The sequence below is a fragment of the Penicillium rubens genome (assembly GCF_028828025.1).
Source record: "Penicillium rubens strain IBT 27055 chromosome Unknown utg000003l_segment0_segment0, whole genome shotgun sequence".
Classification (NCBI taxonomy): domain Eukaryota; kingdom Fungi; phylum Ascomycota; class Eurotiomycetes; order Eurotiales; family Aspergillaceae; genus Penicillium; species Penicillium rubens.
Genome location: NW_026890601.1, coordinates 7631683 through 7652447, shown reverse-complemented (window position 1 = coordinate 7652447; position 20765 = coordinate 7631683). Strand labels below are relative to the sequence as shown.

Here is a 20765-nt window from a genome sequence, read left to right as displayed (position 1 = left end):
CACTCGAAATGAATCATTTGATTCTTTCGATTTGCATGGTTCGCCGGATTCAACCCGGGAACCCACGTTATTATTTTAATGATAGATAAGATACCCCCTCATGCCCCTACTCAACGCCGAGCATTATGTATAAAATGTATAGAACCTTTCCTCGTACAAAACTGGGAAAGGGCCTCAGCCGATTGGCTTTTTATTTGAACTTTGTCCAAGGATTCTCGTAACCCACTTGCCCCATGACTAAATCGGGGTCACTCCTTAGGCTAAGCAAGTATAAGGCTTTTGAAACCTAGAATATATTCAGATTCATCCTAAATATGAGGATTGGCCCAACTACATGGTGGATTTATTCTTCTCGACGTTCGACCATTCAATGGCAAGGTTTGAATTAACTCTGGGGCCAATAAGCCACCGATATCAGCCTGCATTAGTGTGACCAGGGGATGTGCCTGTTGTTCTTGATATGGATAGGGTCTTCTGTTGTACGGGGGCTCATACACCAGGCTATACAGTTTAACCCGCACGTCCTAATCGAATTTAGAATAATAGTCTATCCCTGTCCAGTAAGCCCTTTATATCACTCTTAGGTAAACATGAATGCAGCAAAGCCTCTACTGCCTCCGACTATTCCCCGGTCGACTAGTAACAGTGCTAATCCCAACTAGATGCCGAAGGCAAAAGTGCTGACGGATTCTCGAGGAAAATATCGCAGCATCTCCCTCTTATCCTTATGGTGTCTGTTCGTGCAGGCTGAATGTTAGCATTGGCTTGGCATGGCAAGCTGGAGCAGCCTCTGGCTCATTCTCACTGGAATTATCCTTCAGGGATTGTTCAGCGCCCGGAATACAGATTACGACACCCAGGGCTGGCAGGGCACGCTGTTTGTCTTTGAGATTGTTGTGGTGATTTATATCGCCAATGCCTAGGATCCGATGTGATGCCAATACCCAATAATCTTCTAGTGGTTTTTCATGTCGTATACTAGGCCATGATATATCAGTCTTGGGATATATTGTCAAGGGGCGGAAGGAATATATTGTTCCATTATTATTCAAAAGAATGCGAATTGACAGTTCTATTTAATAGACATTACATGTTAGACACATTCATGTGGCTGGTGCCCAGCCTCACATTGAACTGAAGTCCTAAGATGTTCTATCCCATAACTTTATGGTATAATATCTTTTTATACAGAATAGTACTGAATACTTTGTGAATCTAGACGTGTAATTATAACATACAGAGTCAATACTAAGAATTTCATGAATTCGTAGATCTATTTTTAGCAAACCCACACGGGCCAACGGTCCGGTTCTCGACGCGCAAGACAAAAGACGATCCCGAGGTTGAAGGATTTAACTTTTCTATCTTTTTCTTCAGTCTTAAGGGTGGCTGTGCTTCGGCATAAGGGATTGTGCAATGCAAAGTACGGAGTATATGTTTGTTCTTTTCATTGCTATTCGCCAGCCCCCATGCCCTAAGGTTTACACGAGGCCGAAGGGTGTTCATAAGGATCGCCGACGGCCGATGATACAGAGCACATTATGGGAATTGGACCAATTGGAATAGCCCGGATGCACCTCACACTCCCGATTTTCTAGAAAGGCTGGGAAAGGGAAAGTGCAAAGTAAAAAGTGAGACTTTTATGAAAGGCATGGTATATCCTACCTAGGTAACTATGTGTGTACTTACTCCGTGGAGTATGGATGTTATGGGATGGGTAATATCAACCGTTCCACAGAGGATAGTCCTGGTAGTCAGAATATCAACGATTAATACCCGAAGACGATTAACCTGCAAAGTACAATAATAGACGGGATCTCTTGCCACCGGTTTCCTTTGAGAGAGGGAACATCACCAATCGCAGTGGAAGCCCGAATTGGGTTGAGTACTCTGCCGATCTTGAGTGTGCTGAATATTCTAGATATTGTAGAAGTGGAAGTGGAACTGGAATAAGCTGGAGACATTTGGAGGCATTCGGCATAAAATAATACCAAATAATAAAAAAAAAAAACCAAGAAAAGAGAGTACGTAGCTGGAAGTACCTGGAAGCCTGGGATTGCGTGGTCCCGAATAAAAACCATCCGTTTCCCTTTCGCCTGCGAACTTGGAAATATCTTCACTTTCCTTCTCTTGCGATTCTGCGACTCTGAACTCAGTCGATTATATCCTATCCTCTTGTAATTCAGCTGTGCTCCACTTTTGACAGTTCATATCATCTCGCATTTATTCCCAACCACTTCAACCCACTTGGCCAATTCCGAAAACCATCTAAAACCATCTCGATCAACCCCCAGTCATCCTCAGTCGGCCGGCATTCACCCCCATCGTGTCGATCGGATCCAACTAGTGACCAGCCTCACCGTATCTCAAATTGCAAAAGCGCTGGATTGCGATCGCGCCTCTTGGCAGTTCCCACCTCCACCACGCTCGCTCCACTCCAGCGGTAGGCAGATCACCACCGTTTCAGACCTGCCTTGAATCGCGGACGCTAAAAAGTACGGTGGAACTCCTAATAAAATGGACACCCCCCAATCTCCCGCCTCTCCCAAGAGGAGTCGTGGATTCAGCGTGAAATCTGGCAATTCAGACAAATCGGGGTCAACAGGCCACAAGCGTGGATTTTCAGAGTCATCAGAGGAGAAAGCTCGTCGCAATCTACATACCAAAGCAGATCCACTCGTCGCCATGAACGAAATGCAGCCTAGTACGTCCACCAGTTGAGACGAGCCTTAATTCTGGCCCGGTCGCATTTCCTTCACATTGCACTTCAACTGACACTGCAATAGTGACGGTCGCCCTGGAAAAGTCAAATTTGGGCTCACTGCGAGAGATCCAATTCAAGGATCAGTATGGGAATGTCATCAGTTCGTATCCACTTGCCACCATTGCTTCCTGGGACTTTCTTGCTAACCCTTGCCTCGTCCCAGCCGATCCCGACCTGTCAAATCCCACGCGACCGCGTTTTGAGCGCCCGTTGGATACAATTCGATCGTTTGAGGCAGCTATCAACAGCTCCTACAACAACAATCGTGCGTCGTATGCCAAAACAGGTACTTTGTGGCAATTGTGAAAAGTCCGGAAATGCGGGAATATGGGCTGATCTCTTTGACAGATGATGCCGCATCACAGATGGGCGATTACAGCCGACGAACAAGCTACTATGGAGGTATGTTGTTATCTGTGTGGTTCCCATCTTTCCTCAATTGTTTCTAATCCTTTCACCGATAGGTCAAAACAGCGGCCCTTCCAACAGAAACTATGAACAAAACAACTACTACGGCCAAACCCAATCACGACCAGACAGTGTCGTGAATGCATACCAGAACACACCTCTCTCACCCGAGAACCCAAATCCATACCCCTACGCCCAGAGTGGATATAACCAAGGCGGATATAGCCAAAACAGCAGAAGACGTCCATCCCACCATCCGCGCGGGTCACCCTCGACACCCATGACACCCTCCGAGGGCTACCCGAACATGGCCAACAGCTCACAACACGGCTACCAACGGTCGCGGGACAACGTGGCTGCCGTGTCGAACAATAGCTCTAGCAACACATATCCCTACGGCCAGTCCACGGATCCCAGCTCGCTCAACAGCTCCAACGACCAATTGCAGCAGCAGGCTCTGCAGCAACAGCGTCTGGACGAGCGTGCCCAAGAGTATGGTTTTAGCGGTTTTAACTCACCACGGGCTCCCCAGCCCATCGGTGACCCGAGTTGGGGTGGACCTGTTGGAGGTACTACGACTTCCGCGGGGGCTGTGCCTACACAATCGGTTGAGCGCAAGAATGTGAACCAACCATCGCCTGGTGGGCAGAAAGCGGAAAAGAGGAAGAGCTGGTTCAAGCGCCGGTTCAGCAAAGATTAAATAAATCTGAGTCTCTTGAGTGAGATGTGAGATCGAGATGGATCATGCTCGATATGGCATCCGGACATTCCATTTGAAGATGCATGATCCTTTTTGAGTCGGGCTCGACAAACTGGCGTTGCTTTTTGTATGGAAGGGATATGGATATGCGGGACGTGTTGATTATTGTTATTGCTTTTTTTCATGAGTTCTTTCATCGCATGCTGTAATGAGGTTATGATACATGGACTGGGGCTTGGTTTACTTTGTTTCTTTGTTTCTTATTCATATCAATCTGTATCTATTCCACATACTTCTCTCCCTTAGGATATGCACCCCGTCACAACTTACTATTCTAGGCCATTAAATGCATATGTATACAAACGCAGGTACCCATACCCACAATATCCACCTTAAAAACCTCATGAAGGGCAAAGAAGGAAGCAAAAGCAATCCCACCATGAATCCGGAACTGAACCCGGAGAATAAATTGTTAATAAGCTAACCCACGCGAGAAATGGGAATCACGAAAGAAGCACGCAGAGCAAAGAGTAAAAAGAGTAAAAGAGTCCCCGATTACCCTACTTCCGCCCCAGCAACTTATACTTCAACTTATCCGCCAACCCCTCATGCGCAACCTTCTTCTTCTTCTCCTTCTCCTCTTTCTCCTTGAGCGCAGTCTCATCAAGATGAACATTCCCCTGTCCACCACGCTACCATAAAGTCAGCCAAGTCCTGGGCAAAGAAAGTCCTGGGATTCCGAAGGGACGGGTAGGGAAGAAAAGTAGAAGGTAGAATCGCATCCGGGAAAGGGAGCGAAAACCAGCAAAGGCTCAAAACCCATAAAACAAATCGAAGGTAAACAACCGAAAAAGCTCTCTGCTTACCCCGGTATGGTATGTTTCATCTGTTGAGTCGCGCACCGCAAGCTCGGGGATCATGTCTGTATCGTGGGGAACACGGGACGAGGGCCGGACCATTGGCGAGCCGATATTCCCTGCGCCGCCTCGCTGCGTAGAGGATGCATCAGTGGGAGTTGCGTCAGGTTTGCAGTCGTGGGGAGACTTGGGCTTGGGTTTGGGTTTGGTGGGAGTGGTAGAGGTACTCACGCCGGCGGAGTAAGCGCCATCGCCTTGGTCGCCGTAGGGGCCTTCGCGGACGATCTCGCCATCGACATATCTGTTTTAGTATGTTTAGTGTGTGTTGCTTGTGCGACTGGTTCGGACATACTCAGTTGTGTCGTGGCCGATGTTGCCTTGGCCTGGTTTTTTGGAGGTGTTAGATGTTAGATGCTGGTTGTGGAGGGATGGTGTTAGGGCTGGCTTGCCTCCTCGGCCGTGAGAGACCATTGGTGCTTCGGACTCTGTCTTTGTCTTGTCCGGCATCTCGCGACTGGTTCTTTTCTTGTCAGAGATTGGAGGGTACGTATGTTTTGGTCTTTGCAAGAGGTTATTGTACGTGGGATAGTTGGGAGATGGGAAGATGCGAAAGGAAGAAGGGTTGGGGTAGGTAGGAAGGTATTTATCGATTATCGATGGGGCGATAGATGCAGGTACCAGATGCGTGGCGGGGGGATCCACGTGCTGGGGTGTAACTGCGAGCTTACTGTTTCTTAGGGGTATCAGAAGGGGTTTAAGTCGTACAGGGGGGAATGTAGACAAGTGGGTGTTGGGGGATCTAGATGTTTTAGTATGATCGTATAATCCACTCGCTTTGGTCTTATCGGGAATCTAGATAATTCTGGGATTCCGAGCCAAGAGGTTCGTGAGATTCCTCGTTCTCTATCTATATCGTGGAGATGTTGTTATTCAACGGCATTGAACATTTATACTCGCAGGCGAACTACATTGGTGACGTCGCTGATAAGATAATGGCCTCCGATTGGTGCAGACATGACAAGCTGCAATTGGCCGATAGCGAGCTTGGCGTTTACTTTGTATATTGGGGCAATAATACGAGAGAGTATGTATTGAAGAGATAGAATATTCCTACGAAAAGTGAGAATCAGCGTACTAACGGCCCAGATGGTAAAGGATAGAATAATAGAAGCTGTGCATGCTACCCGCGGAATACCAGACACATTCTTAGTTCTTCTTCTTCTTGTCTTCACTTGAGCCACCTGTGGTAGGAAGCCCCATAAAGATCTTGAATGAATCATAGCTGTAGGATCAGAGTCAGTATATATCCAGCGTGCAAACCAAAAGAAAGCGAGGCCATACATCATCCATTGGAGTCCGGTCTGTACATTGTAGTCTTGTTAGCACATAGATTTAGCCACACAGAACATAAGAACAACTCACCAAAGTACCAATCATCACAATACGAACAGGCAATCCGTTCCACAATCCCCGGAAGCCAATGTCACCGTAGATACGGCTCATAGCAGCGCCGAATGCCTCACCCGCCTGTCGATTCGCGTTCAACTTGCTGACCATGACATCGGCAGGGTGCGAAACCGCAGCACACAGAATACCAGCAAGGTAACCACCAGTGAATGCAACGGCAGTCTGGGCACCTTTGTTGTAGTCGGACTTCTGACCTGGCAGATTGTGGTAGATCATCTCAACGATGGTCTCGAAGGAAGCAAACTTCATCATAGTGTAGGGAACTTGACGGCCCCACAGCGGATAAAGACCCTTGTACAGACTGGATCAAGGGTCAGCTTATAGAGAATTGACTCAGCGAGAGATGTCCAACTCACCCAGCAACGCCCTCCTTGGCAACCACGTTCGAGATACCGCTGAAAGTGCCTGTGAGCTCAGGGGGGATAGTAGTCTGACCACGGACCTTGACGGACTCGAATGGACACAGCGCTACATCTGCGATGAACTCTGCCGAGGCACTGGCTGTCAGGTAGATGGCAGTCTTGAATCGGCTCGCGTTTTCCTGGCCGACCAGGTCGCTGTAGAAGACCTTGAAATACTCGTATCCTCCATACTTAAAAGCTCCTTGGGCCTGTTACAATTGCAGTCAGTATAGGTAGTTAGGGAGGTAATAGATCTGCATGTCGCTCGGGCTTACACTGTAGCCAAAGAAGGTAGGGCTCCAGCCCGTGAAGACACCGCGAATACCTTCAGCTGCACGGATAGTGCGGAAGGCTTGTATGTTGCTCTTGTAGAGCCTGGGATCGACTTGGCGACGACATTTGATCAGGTCGAGGGGTGTCACGGCAGTGTGGGTAAGGCCCTGGTATATATGTGAGTATCTGGTTTCTGTCGCGACCACAATTGAGGTAAAATGGGATACTGACACATGCCAGCATTCCACCAAATGTGCAAGCTGCATAGTACTTCAGGGAGCCAGGCTCGATCTTGCCGGTCTTCTCCTGGGCCTTCTGGCTTGCGACATCAAATTCCCGGCTTGCCTCGTGGGCAATGCCATCGGCCTTTGTCTTCACATCGTCGAGTGCACTCCAAGCTGTAAAAGGTCTATTTTTCACAGGAGAGCTCGCGGTGGTGCTCACAGCACCTACAGGATGCTGGGCGGCGAAAGCGTTGATCCAGTCGGGGATCATGGTGTACTTCGGGTAGTGGGTATAAGTGGAGTCGGCTTGGATATCCGGTGATCTCCACCAAAGGGTGGATTTCGAGTGACACTGAATGCGTTTGCTTCTGATTGAATGTGTGAGAGGATAATTAGAAAGGAACAGGGCCTTGACGGGGAATAACGGTCTTACCAAGGTAATGACGTGTTGAGGTTGTAAGTCTTGGCGGGGTACCAAACAAGCACTTTATAGTAAGTACATGTACTTTTGAAGAGTATGTAACATTCACTTTCGAGGCAGACTCTGTAGGAATTAATACTTATGATGTACATTCCATAACTAAAATAGCCATCGGAGTTTGGACTTAGTTATAGCTATCTCCGTGTGGGTCTATGCACCTGGGCATCTGGCCAGGATGACAACCCCCGACCTCCGGGGCCAAAGAACAAACCGGTTTATCAGCCCGGTGTTTGGTGGGCTTGACAATGTTATAAGTACGAGCATTGCATTTGCTCAGCAGAGTATTATATTACTAGTAGTTTCCGACAATATGGCTACAGTACACGTAATGAGACATTGTGAGATATTCGTTAACTGGGTTTTTGTGACATCAAGATCCCGTACATTGCTGGATGTATAAATTTGCTTTTTATACAAATTTAGATACCACAAGGTTCTAATGTTTGTTTCTATACTATATTCTCCTCTAGCAGCTTCCTACATCTCCATATAAGCATCGGAAGACTAAAATTTACAGAGTCCCCGCTACACTTCAGAGAGTGATCAAAGAGATGGACTGAGCTTTTGAGAAGTGGGGGATCAGTAGAGAATGTTAACCGGTCAAAATTGCTAACTTCAGCTCCGTTATGACGAATTTGTATGGGTGAAATAGTACATGTATGGATTAAGAAAATTGGAGTTCGTTGTAGGGGATAACGATACATGTATGTATTAATATGGCCGATCAATTGAAGCATCGGCATTTCGTTCAAACCGGGTATTTAATTTATCAGGGTTCGGGGGTTGATGATGTTTACTGTAGATATAGTGGGGTGAGGCTAACTATATAGACCAGGGACCATCTTAAGCGGGTATTTGGTATTTGGTATTTTCCTACTGTTTTAGCCCCGACAATCGAGAATATGTACAATGAAAAAGTAAGAAGCAAAGCGAACAGGTTGATATAGATCTGATAAACTCCGTGGCCGCAAGCGTCTTCGGTAGTGGAGTTAAAGAGATGCCAAGCTTGACATCAAAAAGTCATCCAACGGCTGAAAGCTCTTGATCCCACACGACTTAGGTATACACTACTACGGCACCCTACGTGAATTCACGATATTCACCACCCGGGCCAATTATCCTCCAGCTTCAACCTACCCGTACATCTTCTCGACAACCTTCCAACCCATCCACTGCCCCTCACCAACCCCTCCATCGCGATCACACCCAAAATGGCATCATACCTGACCGGCAGCGAGGCCTTCACTCGCGAGAAGCAAGCCACCTCCGACACAAACACCACATCTACAGCGGCCTGGGCTGACAAGTACCGCGGTGTGCGTCTCTCCCAATACAATCACTAATCTCAAAAACTAACACCTAACACAGGCCACAATTGAAGACCTCGACCCTCCCCCGGCGCTCTCAATCTCCTCACAAGACCCCGTTGCCACAGCCCTAATGGCCGCATACGAGCGCGACTACACGCATCTCACCGTTATCTCTCCGACAAAGCGCTCCTTGCTGGGTTACCTCAGCATCCCACGACTACGGGAGCTTCTGCAGAACGGCACTGTGAAAGAAAGCGACCCGGTTTCAACGGCGATGCAGCGATTCAACCGTAAACGCGGTATCTACCAGGTGATCACGATGAACACGCCGCTCGAGGAGCTCGAGCAGTTCTTCGAGAGCGAGACGGGGCCAAATGGCGAGAAGCGCGAGAAGCAGCAGTTTGCTGTTGTCACTGATGAGGCGCGCAAGTTTGTGCTTGGTGTTGCTACCAAGGCGGACTTGGAGGAGTTTGTCAAGCGCAGACCTACCTAAGCTGATGGGAATGGGAATATGTAACTGAGCGATTTCTGTTTGGCACTGCATATCGGCGTATCTGTCTATATTGAGGGCATGGGTTGAGGTATTCTTTGGTCTCTACATGCGGTTCCTTCAACATGAACAGCACATTTTCAATATGGCCTTGACTGACTGGATTGAAGTGTGGAGCTTGATACCTTGGGAACATCTGGGATATGTATCCAGCAGTCAGATCAATACCTTGGTCAAAGTGTAGTTTTACAATTGAGTCCTTAGATGGTCGAAGTTGTTCCATCCCAATAATACAAAAGCAGAAACCCCAAGTCACCCGAACAATGCCGTAACGCCCAAAAGAGTAATCATTTCCTTAAAGCCCCGAGTTCAAGATTTATCGTCCTACTGGGCTTTCTTCGAATCTGACTTGCTGGCCGCTTGTCTGTCCTCCTTGTCTTCCGTCCAGGCAACATAGATATACGTGAACAAGACCACGTTGGCAGTAACGGCGGCGGTGATTCCGGCGAGTGTCGAGCTCCCTGGATAACATTCAATTCAATTAGTATATGGTATTGTAGGTTGGGAGATAGGGAAGGACTCACCACTAAAGATTGAATTCACAGTCAAGAAATACATGCCAATTGGACCAACAACCATGGCCGCTGTGAAGCCGAGGAGCTTGTAGATCACATCACTAGATACCAGAGCTAATAAGAATGTGTCTTCAAGGATCAAGTTAAGCTTCTTCTAAGGCTATTATCTTACGCAGGAACAGCTGGGGCCACGTCAGAGGTGCCTTGCGGCGGAGGTTTCGCCGCAACATCGGCGTAGGTCTGGTTGTGGGGGCGACGGGCAGACATCTTTTCTTCAGAGATGGCAGTAATTAATAGAGCAAGAGGCCAAATGATGAAAAAGGTCCTGGGTAGAGAAACAAAGGGACTGATATCACAGGTGCGGAGATAACTAGTGCCCGCCGTCACATGCCGGGGTTTGATTGGTTTGAAGTATATGGACATGTGACTGTCTTATTGTCTCATTCCCCATTTGGGAAAAGTTGAGGTTGTTCATTCATTCTGTATAGAACTAAGCCCTTTTCAATGGACCTATTAAACTTCTTTATGTGTCTCACTCCTTTGTTCCATTCTCTGCTTAATTGACTGATCTCACACGTGATTGGGCGCGTCCACCTCGCGTGTCCGCTTTGGCAGAAAAAACGTTCCTGAATAGCGCAGAACAATTAGATGATCCCATGATTCAATGTCATTGTTAGTATTGTGAGCGATGGATGAATCTGTCAATAATACTTCCCCTCGAGATATAAAAGCTATTCCGAGTACCCCTCCTGGCGTGGACCACGAAACTATCGCCACTCTTCCAGCGACAACCCCATCGCAAAGATTGACCCAACCAACACAACTACTTGAACATCCTTACCCACGGCATAGCAATACTGTCATACAAGTTGCTGCCTCTTCACCATTAGGCCCCGTGCCTTCTCCTCCCCGCCGAGTTCAAGGCGGTCTACTTTCATCCTTAATCGCTCCTTCTGGGACGCAATTCCGCCCTCCTGCCTCTGGCCCTGCCAAACGAACACCACAGTTTGATCTGGACGACGGGCCGACATATCGAGGTGGCTCCTCAGACGAAGAGTATCACCTACAGAGTACAGACATCAAACCGTCTATGTTTGCGAAAACCATTCGAAGCCCTGAAAAAGAAAAAATCATGGAATCGCCCGTCCGCACTGACACCGGGCCAATGGATCGGTTCCGAGAAATCACGACCTCTGCCATGTACGATCCGAAGAATACTGGAACCGCAACCAAGCGGACTGCGGACCAAATGAGCCCTCCGGCACCCAAGGGAGTTGCCATGAAAAAGTCTCGGCAAGATGCGCCCTCTCGCGCACAACCTGTGGGAACTCCAGATATCCTACTTCATGAAATCAACGACTTCAGACTCCGCGTCAAAGTTGAGCGCATTCTCAAAGTTATGCCACATATGACTGTTCGAATTTGTATGGAAGCGATGTTGAAAGCAAAGGGCAACTACGACGACGCGCTCCAAATTCTTGCCAACATGGATGCAGCCGACCAGGAACACGGTCCCGTGGTCATTGCATCCTCAGATGATGAATTGAGCGCCTCCCCGGCCACCGGTCCGGTTCCCATGGCCAAGCAGAACATTAAAGCCCGTGGCACCATTCAGGACAAGTGGGCGGCAATGAAGCAGCCCAAGGGCCAGGATTCCGACGACGAAGGAAAGCCCCGCCGCCGACTCATTCGTGGACCCAAGTCTGACGCGTCTTCCCGTGCTGTTTCCCCTGTTCGTGCTATCGCAATCAATGATGACAGTCCCCCGAAGAAGAAGTTGGGACGACTCCAGAAGGGCCGCAGAGCTCCTTCGCCTGACCGATCCGAGTCTCCCGAGGCTATGATGAGTGATTCAGACGATTCAAATGTCCAGGTCCAAGAATCCACCGCTGGCGGTTTGGATTCAAAGGTCTTGAAATTCTTCAACACATGTCGTGTTCAGGATCTCGCTGATATCGCCTCTATCCCCGAAGAAACTGCTCAACTCATTATTTCAAACCGTCCATACGAGACTTTGGATGAAGTGCGTGTTGTCTCCGCTCCAGTTGTAGAGACTGCGAAGCCCAAGGGCAAGAGAGGAGGCAAGGCCCCTAAGCCCATTGGAGACAAGATTGTCGACAAGTGTCTTGACATGTGGACTGGATATCTGGCCATTGACAGTCTTGTCGGCGAGGTTGAGGAACTCGGCAAGCCAGTCGCTGAAGAGATGAAGAAATGGGGCGTCGACACCTTTGGAAAAAAGGGCGACTTGGAAATTACGAACATTGCTCCTTCCAAATCAGAACATGACTCTGGTATTGCTACTCCGGCATCTGAACGACAACCTTCCGACAGTGATGAAGAAAGCGGCAAACTGGTCGTTTCAAAGCGCAAATCCCGTTTTATCTCACAGCCCTCTATCATGGCCGAAGACCTGGTGATGAAGGATTACCAAATTGTGGGGATCAACTGGCTGGCATTGTTGTTTGACAAGAAACTCAGCTGCATTCTGGCTGATGACATGGGCCTCGGTAAGACTTGCCAGGTCATTGCGTTCCTCGCGCATCTGTTTGAGAAAGGCATCAAGGGCCCTCACCTGATCGTTGTCCCATCTTCCACCATTGAGAACTGGCTTCGCGAGTTCCAGAAGTTTTGTCCAGTTCTGAATGTCATGCCTTACTATGCTGGTCTCAACGAGCGTGCTCTCATCCGCGAGGAGATTGAGGAGCGACGTGACGAGATCAACGTTGTGATCACTACCTACACGATTGCCAAGGCGAAGCTTGATGCTAAGTTCCTGCGTGACATGGATTTCACCGTTTGTGTCTATGATGAAGGCCACATGCTGAAGAACCATCAGTCTCAGCTGTATGAAAAACTGATTCGAATCCGGGCGCGTTTCCGTCTGCTGCTCACCGGTACTCCTCTCCAGAATAACTTGCAGGAGCTGGCATCTCTTCTCGGCTTCATTCTTCCCTCGGTCTTCCAGGAACACAAGGAAGACCTCCATGCAGTATTTTCCAACAAGGCAAAGACGACTGACGAATCGCATGCCACTCTACTATCCCAGCAGCGCATTGAGCGCGCGAAGTCCATGATGAAGCCCTTCATCCTGCGACGAAAGAAGCACCAGGTCATCGATCTTCCTGCCAAGCATTCCCATGTTGGTTGGTGCCAAATGAAACCTTCTCAGGTCAAGATTTACGACCACGAAAAAGAGCAAGTGCGCCAGCTCTTGGCAGATCGCGAAGCTGGAAAGAAGACTGGCTCCAAGTCCGCCAACATTCTTATGAAGTTGCGCCAGGCCGCGATCCACCCACTCCTTGCTCGCCGTCACTACACCAATGAGATTCTGCAGAAGATGGCCAAGGCCTGCTTGAAGGAAGACAAGTGGTCGCTATCTGACCCCAAGATAATTCTCGAGGAGCTCATGCCATACAACGACTTCGAGTGCCACCAGATGTGTGTGGAAAATCCCAATTCCCTCGGCAAGTTCAAACTCAAGAACGATGAATGGATGGACTCTGGCAAGGTGGAGCAGCTCAAGGAGCTTCTCACCCGTTTCATCGCAAATGGTGATCGCACCCTCATTTTCTCTCAATTCACGATGGTCATGGATATCCTTGAGCACGTCCTGGAAACCCTGAAAATCGAATTCGTCCGCCTGGATGGCCGCACCAACGTCGAGGACCGCCAATCCATCCTCGACGCCTTCCACGAACGCACCGAAATCCCCGTATTCCTCCTGTCCACCAAGGCCGGCGGTGCCGGTATCAACTTGGCCTGTGCCAACCGCGTGGTCATCTTTGACTCTTCCTTCAACCCTCAGGAAGATGTGCAGGCTGAGAACCGTGCCCACCGAGTGGGTCAGACCCGCGAGGTTGAGGTCTACCGTCTGGTGACCAGACACACCATTGAGGAGCAGATCTACGGGCTCGGCCAGACCAAGCTGGCACTTGACCAGGCCGTGGCTGGAGACGACGAGGCCGGAGCCAAGAAGGGCGAGGAGGCCGGCATGAAGGTCGTCGAGGGAATGATGATTGCCGAGCTGCAGGCAGAGAAGAAGTGAGCAAGCACAAAGAAAAAAGAGAAAAAGAGAAAAAGGAAAAAAAAGGGGGGTGCACTGGAGTTTGCGTTGTGAGTATCTGCATGGCAATGCAGATAATGCATTTAATAACGTGCCGAACATGGCACAGTTAGTACATGGTGTTCGGGGGCCCAATGGCGATTCAGGGAATCGCATATCATGTGTTAGACTAGAGGATCAAAAATCCAACTACGATTGATTTAGTACATGGTGTTTCCAAGTCTTGTAGAGCGTAGAGTGATACGTATTGAAGGACTAAGTCCTCAATGAGCATGATGTATGTAAGTGGGGAATAATCTATAGACAGAACAGATGGAAGCAATCATAAACACCTCAGAATGCAGGTATAAGCAAGGCAAAAGGAATGATGAACTGAGAGAAAACCGAGGCTATGCATGGGACCGAGGACAGAGCGTGAAAAGAAGCAACGAAGGACGAGAGATGCGAAGAAATATTTACGTCGTCAGCTGGGACGGAGCCTGAGGCTGCGCAGCGGGAATAGTAGCCTCAACAGCTGGCTGCTCAGCATCAACTTGAGTAACCTTAGCCGGCTGAGGAGCAGAAGACCGCCGAATAGGACCACCACCATGAACAACCGGCGAGGGGGTCTTAGTCCGGACAGCACCACCACCAGCCGCACGAGCAGCTTCGGACTCCATAGCATTCTGCACAGCCTTGGACTTGGACTCAGACTGCGCCTGTGTATCGGCCACACTGGGTGCAGGTGCAGTCTCCCACTTCTCATCTAGGCCGAGTATCTGATCAACACGCGCAGCAGCAGGAAGCAAATCATCGAATTTCAACACGCGGCAGATATCAAGATACGTCTTGGACAGCTTCGCACCCTTGAACTCCTTGTCCTTGCCGGGAATCAGAATATTGAGCAGGTACTTGGTATTGCCCAGACGATTTTCCGACTCCATACAGAAGCACAAGTACTCGTAGACGACCTCCCTCCACGGCGCGGCGCCGCCGTCCTCCTTCGCCCGGAAACAGGACGAGTTAGTCTCTGCGGAGGTCGCGATCATCGCCCCATCGACGCCGTACTCGGCCATCAGCGCAAGCCCCTCGTCGCGCGATGTCACATCGCCGTTCATTAGGCACGCCACGCCGGCTTCGTGGCAAATGCGCGCTACCATGGGGAGCTGGTCACGGATTGCACGTTCGCGTGGCCGCATAGGAGTCGTGCGACAGTGCACAGTCAAGCCCGTGATGCCAGTTTTCACGAGGCGGGAGACGAGGGCCTCTGTTTCTTCTGGCTTGGAGAGGATGCGGATCTTGACCGAGATGCCGATTTGGAAGGGTTGGCCTACTTCCTTGACGAGGGCTTCTAGGATCGAGACGAGGAGGTCCGGGGTGCGGAGTAGGGCGGCACCCATGCCGCCGCTTGTGGAGAAGGGTTTCGGGCAGCCGGAGTTGAGGTCGATGCCTGAGACGTCGGCGGCAACGACGCGCGCCGCTTGTACTGCTAGCTCTGGGTTGGCCGTGCCGATTTGGTAGATTAATCGGCCCTTTTCCCGTGCTGGATCTATGCGGTAGATGATTGATTCTTTGGTTGGTTTGTTGGGGCGGCCGCCGTTGCTGGGCATGCGGGTGAATTCGATTGTGCCGTTTCGCGGGTTCACGCGTCGTTCGGCGCCGATCATTGAGCGGTCGATTGTCTCAGGGCCCCAGACGAGGTCGGCGCCGTATTTCAGTGCCAATAGGCGCGAGGGTAGTTCGCCTGATCGAACCATTGGGGCGAGGACGATTTTGTTGCGGTAGTCGACGCCGTTGGCGGGGATGGGCACGCGCGGCACAACGGCCGGCGCGGGGGCAGTTGCGGTTGCGGTTGCGAGGGTTGTCATTGTCCTGCGGAGAGTTCTGATCATAGCATTCCCAGGTGCTGCGGGGAGAGGGGGGTATAGAACGGTCTTTTTCTTCCTGGGGTCGGAGAGACCCGATAGAAATGCAAGTCACGTGAAGATAGTGGCGATAACACTTTTTTCTAGTGCAGGTTGTCATGTGACTCAATATATTACCGTAATTTACTTTCTTGAGGTGTTTTTTTGAGCATGCGATTTCCAAGGGCCGGTGAGACAAAATCAACCAATGACTGGGCTCTGTTCCCTGCCAAGGATCACGACATGTCCTTTAAATGTGATCGTCTGCCATTCTTCAATGTTCCAAGGGTTCGATATTTCCAATATTTTCATGCTCTACGGAGTACAGGTTGAAGTGAATATACAATTGCAATTGACCTGCTGCGTATAGGCCACGCGTATACTACCGACATCGGCGTGCCTCGCAATATGGGGTCGGGTAGGTACATGCAGCGTACGTCCTGTCAAATAGTTAAAAGATGTAGCGTACCTATGTTGTACATGTACTAGTAGTAGCCTTAATATGTAGTGAGAGCTCGAGACTTCAATTGAATATAATGTACATTCACAATTGACCAATCCAGTCGGGATATCAATCTAATTCGGGGAGATCAAAAACATGCCGACTTTCGGAACTGCCATGATTTTTAAATTTTTTTCTTTTTTTTTTCCATACAAACTCCCGGCATAAGGGGTAACACCACGCAATCGCAACATATATACCCGTCAACTAGTGGGATTGAAGGTACGTGTTTCAAGATTTGTATTCAGAAATACTAAAATCAAGAAAACATTTGAAGAAATCAAAGTATTAACATTTTCATCACAGCCAATGACTTGTCCTCCCTTGGCCCGACTGGGAAGTGCTACCTCCACCGCCTCCCGCCGTGTTTGGCGCACATCAGCAACGCTGGCTCCCCCCACTTCTACTGCCCCTCTCTCTCCCTCTTCCTTTTCTTCTCCCTTATCCCGTGCGGCCCAAGTATCTAGACACTTTTCATCCGCTTCACCCAATATGTCTTACTCCGTCCGCAAGATCGGTTCCCCTTACACTCTCGAGCACCGCGTGTTCGTTGAGAAGGATGGCGTTCCCGTCTCCCCCTTCCACGACATTCCTCTCTATGCCAACGAGCAGCAGACCATCCTGAACATGATCGTTGAGATCCCCCGCTGGACCAACGCTAAGCAGGAGGTACGACAACACACCCCAATTGACTCTCGCCATATACTAATTGCATCATAAACAGATCTCCAAGGATGATTTCCTCAACCCCATCAAGCAGGACACCAAGAAGGGCAAGCTCCGCTTCGTCCGCAACTGCTTCCCCCACAAGGGTTACCTCTGGAACTACGGTGCCTTCCCTCGCGTAAGTTTTGGACTTCTCACACCCGCGGATAGGAAGAGGGGTAAACAAAACTGACACGGTATGAACCAGACCTGGGAAGACCCCAACTCCGTCCACCCCGAGACCAAGGCCAAGGGTGACAACGACCCCCTCGACGTTTGCGAGATTGGTGAGCTTGTCGGCTACACCGGCCAGGTCAAGCAGGTCAAGGTCCTCGGTGTCATGGCCCTGATTGACGAGGAGGAGACCGACTGGAAGATCATTGTCATCGACGTCAACGATCCTCTTGCCCCTAAGCTCAACGACATTGAGGATGTTGAGCGTCAGCTTCCTGGCCTCATGCGCGCTACCAACGAGTGGTTCCGCATCTACAAGATCCCCGACGGAAAGCCCGAGAACCAGTTCGCCTTCTCCGGCGAGTGCAAGAACAAGAAGTACGCCGAGGATGTCATCCGCGAGTGCTCCGACGCCTGGGAGAAGCTTGTCACTGGCAAGACCCCCCGTGGTGATATCAGCCTGTGAGTTCTAACCATATATCCTTGCTTTTGAGGATGTTGAAGCTAACCAGCACCAGTGCCAACTCCACTGTTGAGAACTCTGCCGACCGTGTTGACCAGGCTCAGCTCGCTGCCATCCCTCGCAATGAGAACCTGCCCCCTGCTCCCATCGATGGCAGCATTGACAAGTGGTTCTTCATCTCAGGTGCCGCAGTATAAATGATATTTTTTGCAAGAGAAATATAAAACTAACCTAAGCTTTCAAGCCTATGATCGTCTTCCTGGTGGGAACCACGTTCTTCGATTTCCCAAGGAAAAGACGCATTTTTGATTGTGAATGGATTGCTCCAAATACTTGAACCTTTTACCACCACAGCGTAGAATGGTAGTCTCTGATGGGCTCTCTGATGGCCAAATGCGAATCTGTGTAACTGGATAACAATGAACAATCACCACTGTCAACATCAGCTTGTGCATGATCTTCAAATCTACTCCTAAGCCCAATATCAGGTATGAAGCATAAAGTACCGAAGAATAATTCAAGTATTCCAATATGCCCAGCAGCGCCAAAATCGTTAGATAAAACAAATGATAGGTAATATAATACATGAATGCGCAGCTCGAACAATAACACTTCCCACTAATTCTTCAAGCTGGCCTCCCGCTGCAGAGCTCTGCCAACACGGGACACCTCCTCGATAACATCGCCAATCTTCAGCCCGCGCTTGCCGACATCCAGCGTAAGCTCCTTGCCGCCCTTAAACCCGACAGTCATGGTCGGTGACTCGGTGGAGGTGCGCGGCAATTGCTTGACCTGGATATCGATGTGGGTCGGGCTGCTTGTCGGGATTGTGTCTGGTGTGCGCAGCATGCCCAGGAAGAGTCGGCATGGCCGGGAGGCGCGGGAGAAGGGGTTGTAGGCGGTCCGGAAGCTGGTTATCGTAGCGAGAGGGATAGTCATTGTTGCGGTTTTGGGTTGGTGATGAGAGGAGCCGGGGAGGGGTTGCAGACTGATGAATTGATCAGTTTTTTTATCATCAAGAGCAAATGATATCATGTAGCTCTCTGTCTTGGGTTTGTTGTTGCGTACCTGAGTGAATGAGCGCTGGCGGAAGTTTTTTTAAAGGTGGTGGTTTATGGGGTAGATTCCGCGGCGGTTGGGCAGATGACTCTCGGTGGAAGATTGGACCAAAGAGGGAATTTCGTGGATCTCAGTCGATATGCGACAAGTCTGGCAGGTAATGGCGCAAGATCAATTGGAAGTTCTAAGCACACCAAACTCCCCGTTGCGAATTGCGGATGAGGGAAATGGGGCATGTTTGACTGGGATGCAAACACGATGCCAAATGACGCCCGTCTACATGGCAACTTCGAACAACTCGACACTTGTTAAGCAACTTATTGCTTCGAGTCCCGCAAATTAATCCCTGCTTCTATTGTCACAAATCTACTTCAACCCTTAGAACATCCCCCAACAGACAGCACCTGAATGCGTCACATCGAATAAGTAATACCGTTATCGCAAGATGTCCCCCACAACAGCTCTCCAGGGCCGCGTGAAAGAGCTCTCGACTTCCCTGGAACAAATCCAGCCCCTCGTGAATCGGCTGCGCGACTTTACTGCTTCTATCGGGCAGGGCGATGAAGCCCGCCTAGAGCTCGGGAGTGAGATACATTCCCGGCTAAAGGAAGCCGAGCAAGAGTTAGAGCTGCTACGTGTGGAGGTCGAAGCGCTGGAAACTGGATCTGATAGCAGGCGAAAGCCACCTGCTGTCCATGGACCGAAGGAGGCTGAGAAGGAGCGGGTTATTTCTATGGCAGGGCGGTTGGCTGAGGATCTCAAGAGGTAAGGTACCCTCAAACGACTTGCGAATGCCGGGCATATTTCCCTGCCCTACCCACTAGCTGGTCTTAAATATGCAGTACATGCTAATCGGCTCTTTAGAACACGAGGTGATTTCCGAACTGCCCAATTACAAGCGAAGCGGAATGCCGAACTAGCCAAGCGGAAGGAGAGAGAGTTGCTGCTGTCAAGATCGCACTCTTCCGAGAAGAAGCAGCCGACAGAAAAGTTGACTCAGGATGACCTTGTTTTGAATGCCTCGAACGACGTGACGTCTGCGTTACGCAGAACACATCAACTTATGCAGGCGGAGCTCTCCCGTAGCCAGTTTGCCCAATCGACCCTTGGTGAGTACCTCTTTCATCTTTCCTCATCCTGCCAGACACTAATATTTTTCAAATAGAACAATCCACAGCCGCGATCACATCTCTATCCGAGTCCTATAGCAGCCTTGATACACTTATATCTTCATCCCGCAGTCTTGCTAATTCTCTTCTCCGCTCCCAAAAGTCCGACACCTGGTACCTTGAGACTGCTTTCTATGTTCTTCTTGGTACAATTGCCTGGCTTCTGTTCCGACGTATCTTCTATGGGCCTCTATGGTGGCTCGTATGGCTTCCTTTCAAGCTCATCGCTCGAGTTGCGTTTACAACCCTAGGCGCAGCCGGGCTATCCACTGCAGCTGTGGAGTCAGCTTCTCAGTCCCTCTCTGCGGATGTCTCCACGGCTATTCATCAAATGGCCACGGCGGCTGCCACAGGAACCGTGTCAGCTAGTAGCGCTGCATGGGAGCAAGAACCGTCAGCACCGATCGACAGCGATCGTGTTATTGACAAAATTGGTGACATGGTTGAGCAAGAGCAACACAAAAGTGTGGACATTGACGATGTTACCCCGGAGGAGAGGGCAAGACAGGCAGAGCTTCCCCGGAATACTAAAAAGAGGATGTTCGAGGCCGGAATGGAGGAACCGGTGCGCGACGAGCTATAGATATTGATCCTAGCAATAACGAGATACCATGTAATTATGATCATCGCAACATTGATCTTTCGTAGTATATATGAACTCTGTATAAAGTATACCCGAAAAGAATAAATGACGACAGATTGTTCTCTGTCAAGATGGGCTGAGACGGCTGAACGTCAACCTGCAAGTGTAGCCCTGGGGCCACAGGAGGGATTTTCTGATAATTCTCATCCCC

General features: G+C 49.7%; 10 protein-coding genes across 10 annotated transcripts; 5 read left to right on the top strand and 5 right to left on the bottom strand.

The window, feature by feature from the left end:
- Window positions 1-2517: 2517 nt before the first annotated feature.
- Window positions 2518-3872, top strand: N7525_009161 (DUF2406 domain-containing protein; the record flags this gene model as incomplete). Its single annotated transcript, XM_002563209.1, has 5 exons — window positions 2518-2704; window positions 2787-2864; window positions 2928-3050; window positions 3113-3166; window positions 3229-3872. 5 exons carry the CDS (start codon window positions 2518-2520, stop codon window positions 3870-3872), a joined length of 1086 nt encoding a protein of 361 aa, XP_002563255.1.
- A 560-nt stretch (window positions 3873-4432) lies between these two features.
- Window positions 4433-5236, bottom strand: N7525_009160 (DUF3602 domain-containing protein; the record flags this gene model as incomplete). Its single annotated transcript, XM_061214621.1, has 3 exons — window positions 4433-4564; window positions 4739-5030; window positions 5082-5236. 3 exons carry the CDS (start codon window positions 5234-5236, stop codon window positions 4433-4435), a joined length of 579 nt encoding a protein of 192 aa, XP_061069052.1.
- A 699-nt stretch (window positions 5237-5935) lies between these two features.
- Window positions 5936-7365, bottom strand: N7525_009159 (putative mitochondrial phosphate carrier protein; the record flags this gene model as incomplete). The annotated part of the gene is made up of 6 exons (XM_002563207.1): window positions 5936-6011; window positions 6071-6090; window positions 6152-6497; window positions 6553-6806; window positions 6873-7037; window positions 7102-7365. 6 exons carry the CDS (start codon window positions 7363-7365, stop codon window positions 5936-5938), a joined length of 1125 nt encoding a protein of 374 aa, XP_002563253.1.
- Window positions 7366-8786: 1421 nt separating this feature from the next.
- Window positions 8787-9378, top strand: N7525_009158 (putative cystathionine beta-synthase (beta-thionase); the record flags this gene model as incomplete). The annotated part of the gene is made up of 2 exons (XM_002563206.1): window positions 8787-8891; window positions 8944-9378. 2 exons carry the CDS (start codon window positions 8787-8789, stop codon window positions 9376-9378), a joined length of 540 nt encoding a protein of 179 aa, XP_002563252.1.
- A 381-nt stretch (window positions 9379-9759) lies between these two features.
- N7525_009157 (vacuolar ATPase assembly integral membrane protein VMA21) lies at window positions 9760-10373 on the bottom strand (the record flags this gene model as incomplete). Its single annotated transcript, XM_002563205.2, has 3 exons — window positions 9760-9896; window positions 9960-10051; window positions 10123-10373. 3 exons carry the CDS (start codon window positions 10371-10373, stop codon window positions 9760-9762), a joined length of 480 nt encoding a protein of 159 aa, XP_002563251.2.
- Window positions 10374-10638: 265 nt separating this feature from the next.
- On the top strand, window positions 10639-13998 carry N7525_009156 (DEAD/DEAH box helicase; the record flags this gene model as incomplete). The annotated part of the gene is made up of 1 exon (XM_002563204.1): window positions 10639-13998. The coding sequence occupies one exon, from the start codon at window positions 10639-10641 to the stop codon at window positions 13996-13998; it is 3360 nt and encodes a 1119-aa protein (XP_002563250.1).
- Window positions 13999-14471: 473 nt separating this feature from the next.
- Window positions 14472-15863, bottom strand: N7525_009155 (tRNA-dihydrouridine(20) synthase (NAD(+)); the record flags this gene model as incomplete). The annotated part of the gene is made up of 1 exon (XM_002563203.1): window positions 14472-15863. The coding sequence occupies one exon, from the start codon at window positions 15861-15863 to the stop codon at window positions 14472-14474; it is 1392 nt and encodes a 463-aa protein (XP_002563249.1).
- A 1030-nt stretch (window positions 15864-16893) lies between these two features.
- On the top strand, window positions 16894-17940 carry ipp1 (inorganic diphosphatase IPP1; the record flags this gene model as incomplete). Its single annotated transcript, XM_002563202.1, has 4 exons — window positions 16894-17070; window positions 17126-17245; window positions 17315-17742; window positions 17799-17940. The coding sequence occupies 4 exons, from the start codon at window positions 16894-16896 to the stop codon at window positions 17938-17940; spliced, it is 867 nt and encodes a 288-aa protein (XP_002563248.1).
- Window positions 17941-18361: 421 nt separating this feature from the next.
- N7525_009153 (mitochondrial 54S ribosomal mL53 protein) lies at window positions 18362-18682 on the bottom strand (the record flags this gene model as incomplete). The annotated part of the gene is made up of 1 exon (XM_061214620.1): window positions 18362-18682. The coding sequence occupies one exon, from the start codon at window positions 18680-18682 to the stop codon at window positions 18362-18364; it is 321 nt and encodes a 106-aa protein (XP_061069051.1).
- A 565-nt stretch (window positions 18683-19247) lies between these two features.
- On the top strand, window positions 19248-20554 carry N7525_009152 (putative protein transport membrane glycoprotein Sec20; the record flags this gene model as incomplete). The annotated part of the gene is made up of 3 exons (XM_002563200.1): window positions 19248-19567; window positions 19667-19911; window positions 19968-20554. 3 exons carry the CDS (start codon window positions 19248-19250, stop codon window positions 20552-20554), a joined length of 1152 nt encoding a protein of 383 aa, XP_002563246.1.
- Window positions 20555-20765: the final 211 nt, after the last annotated feature.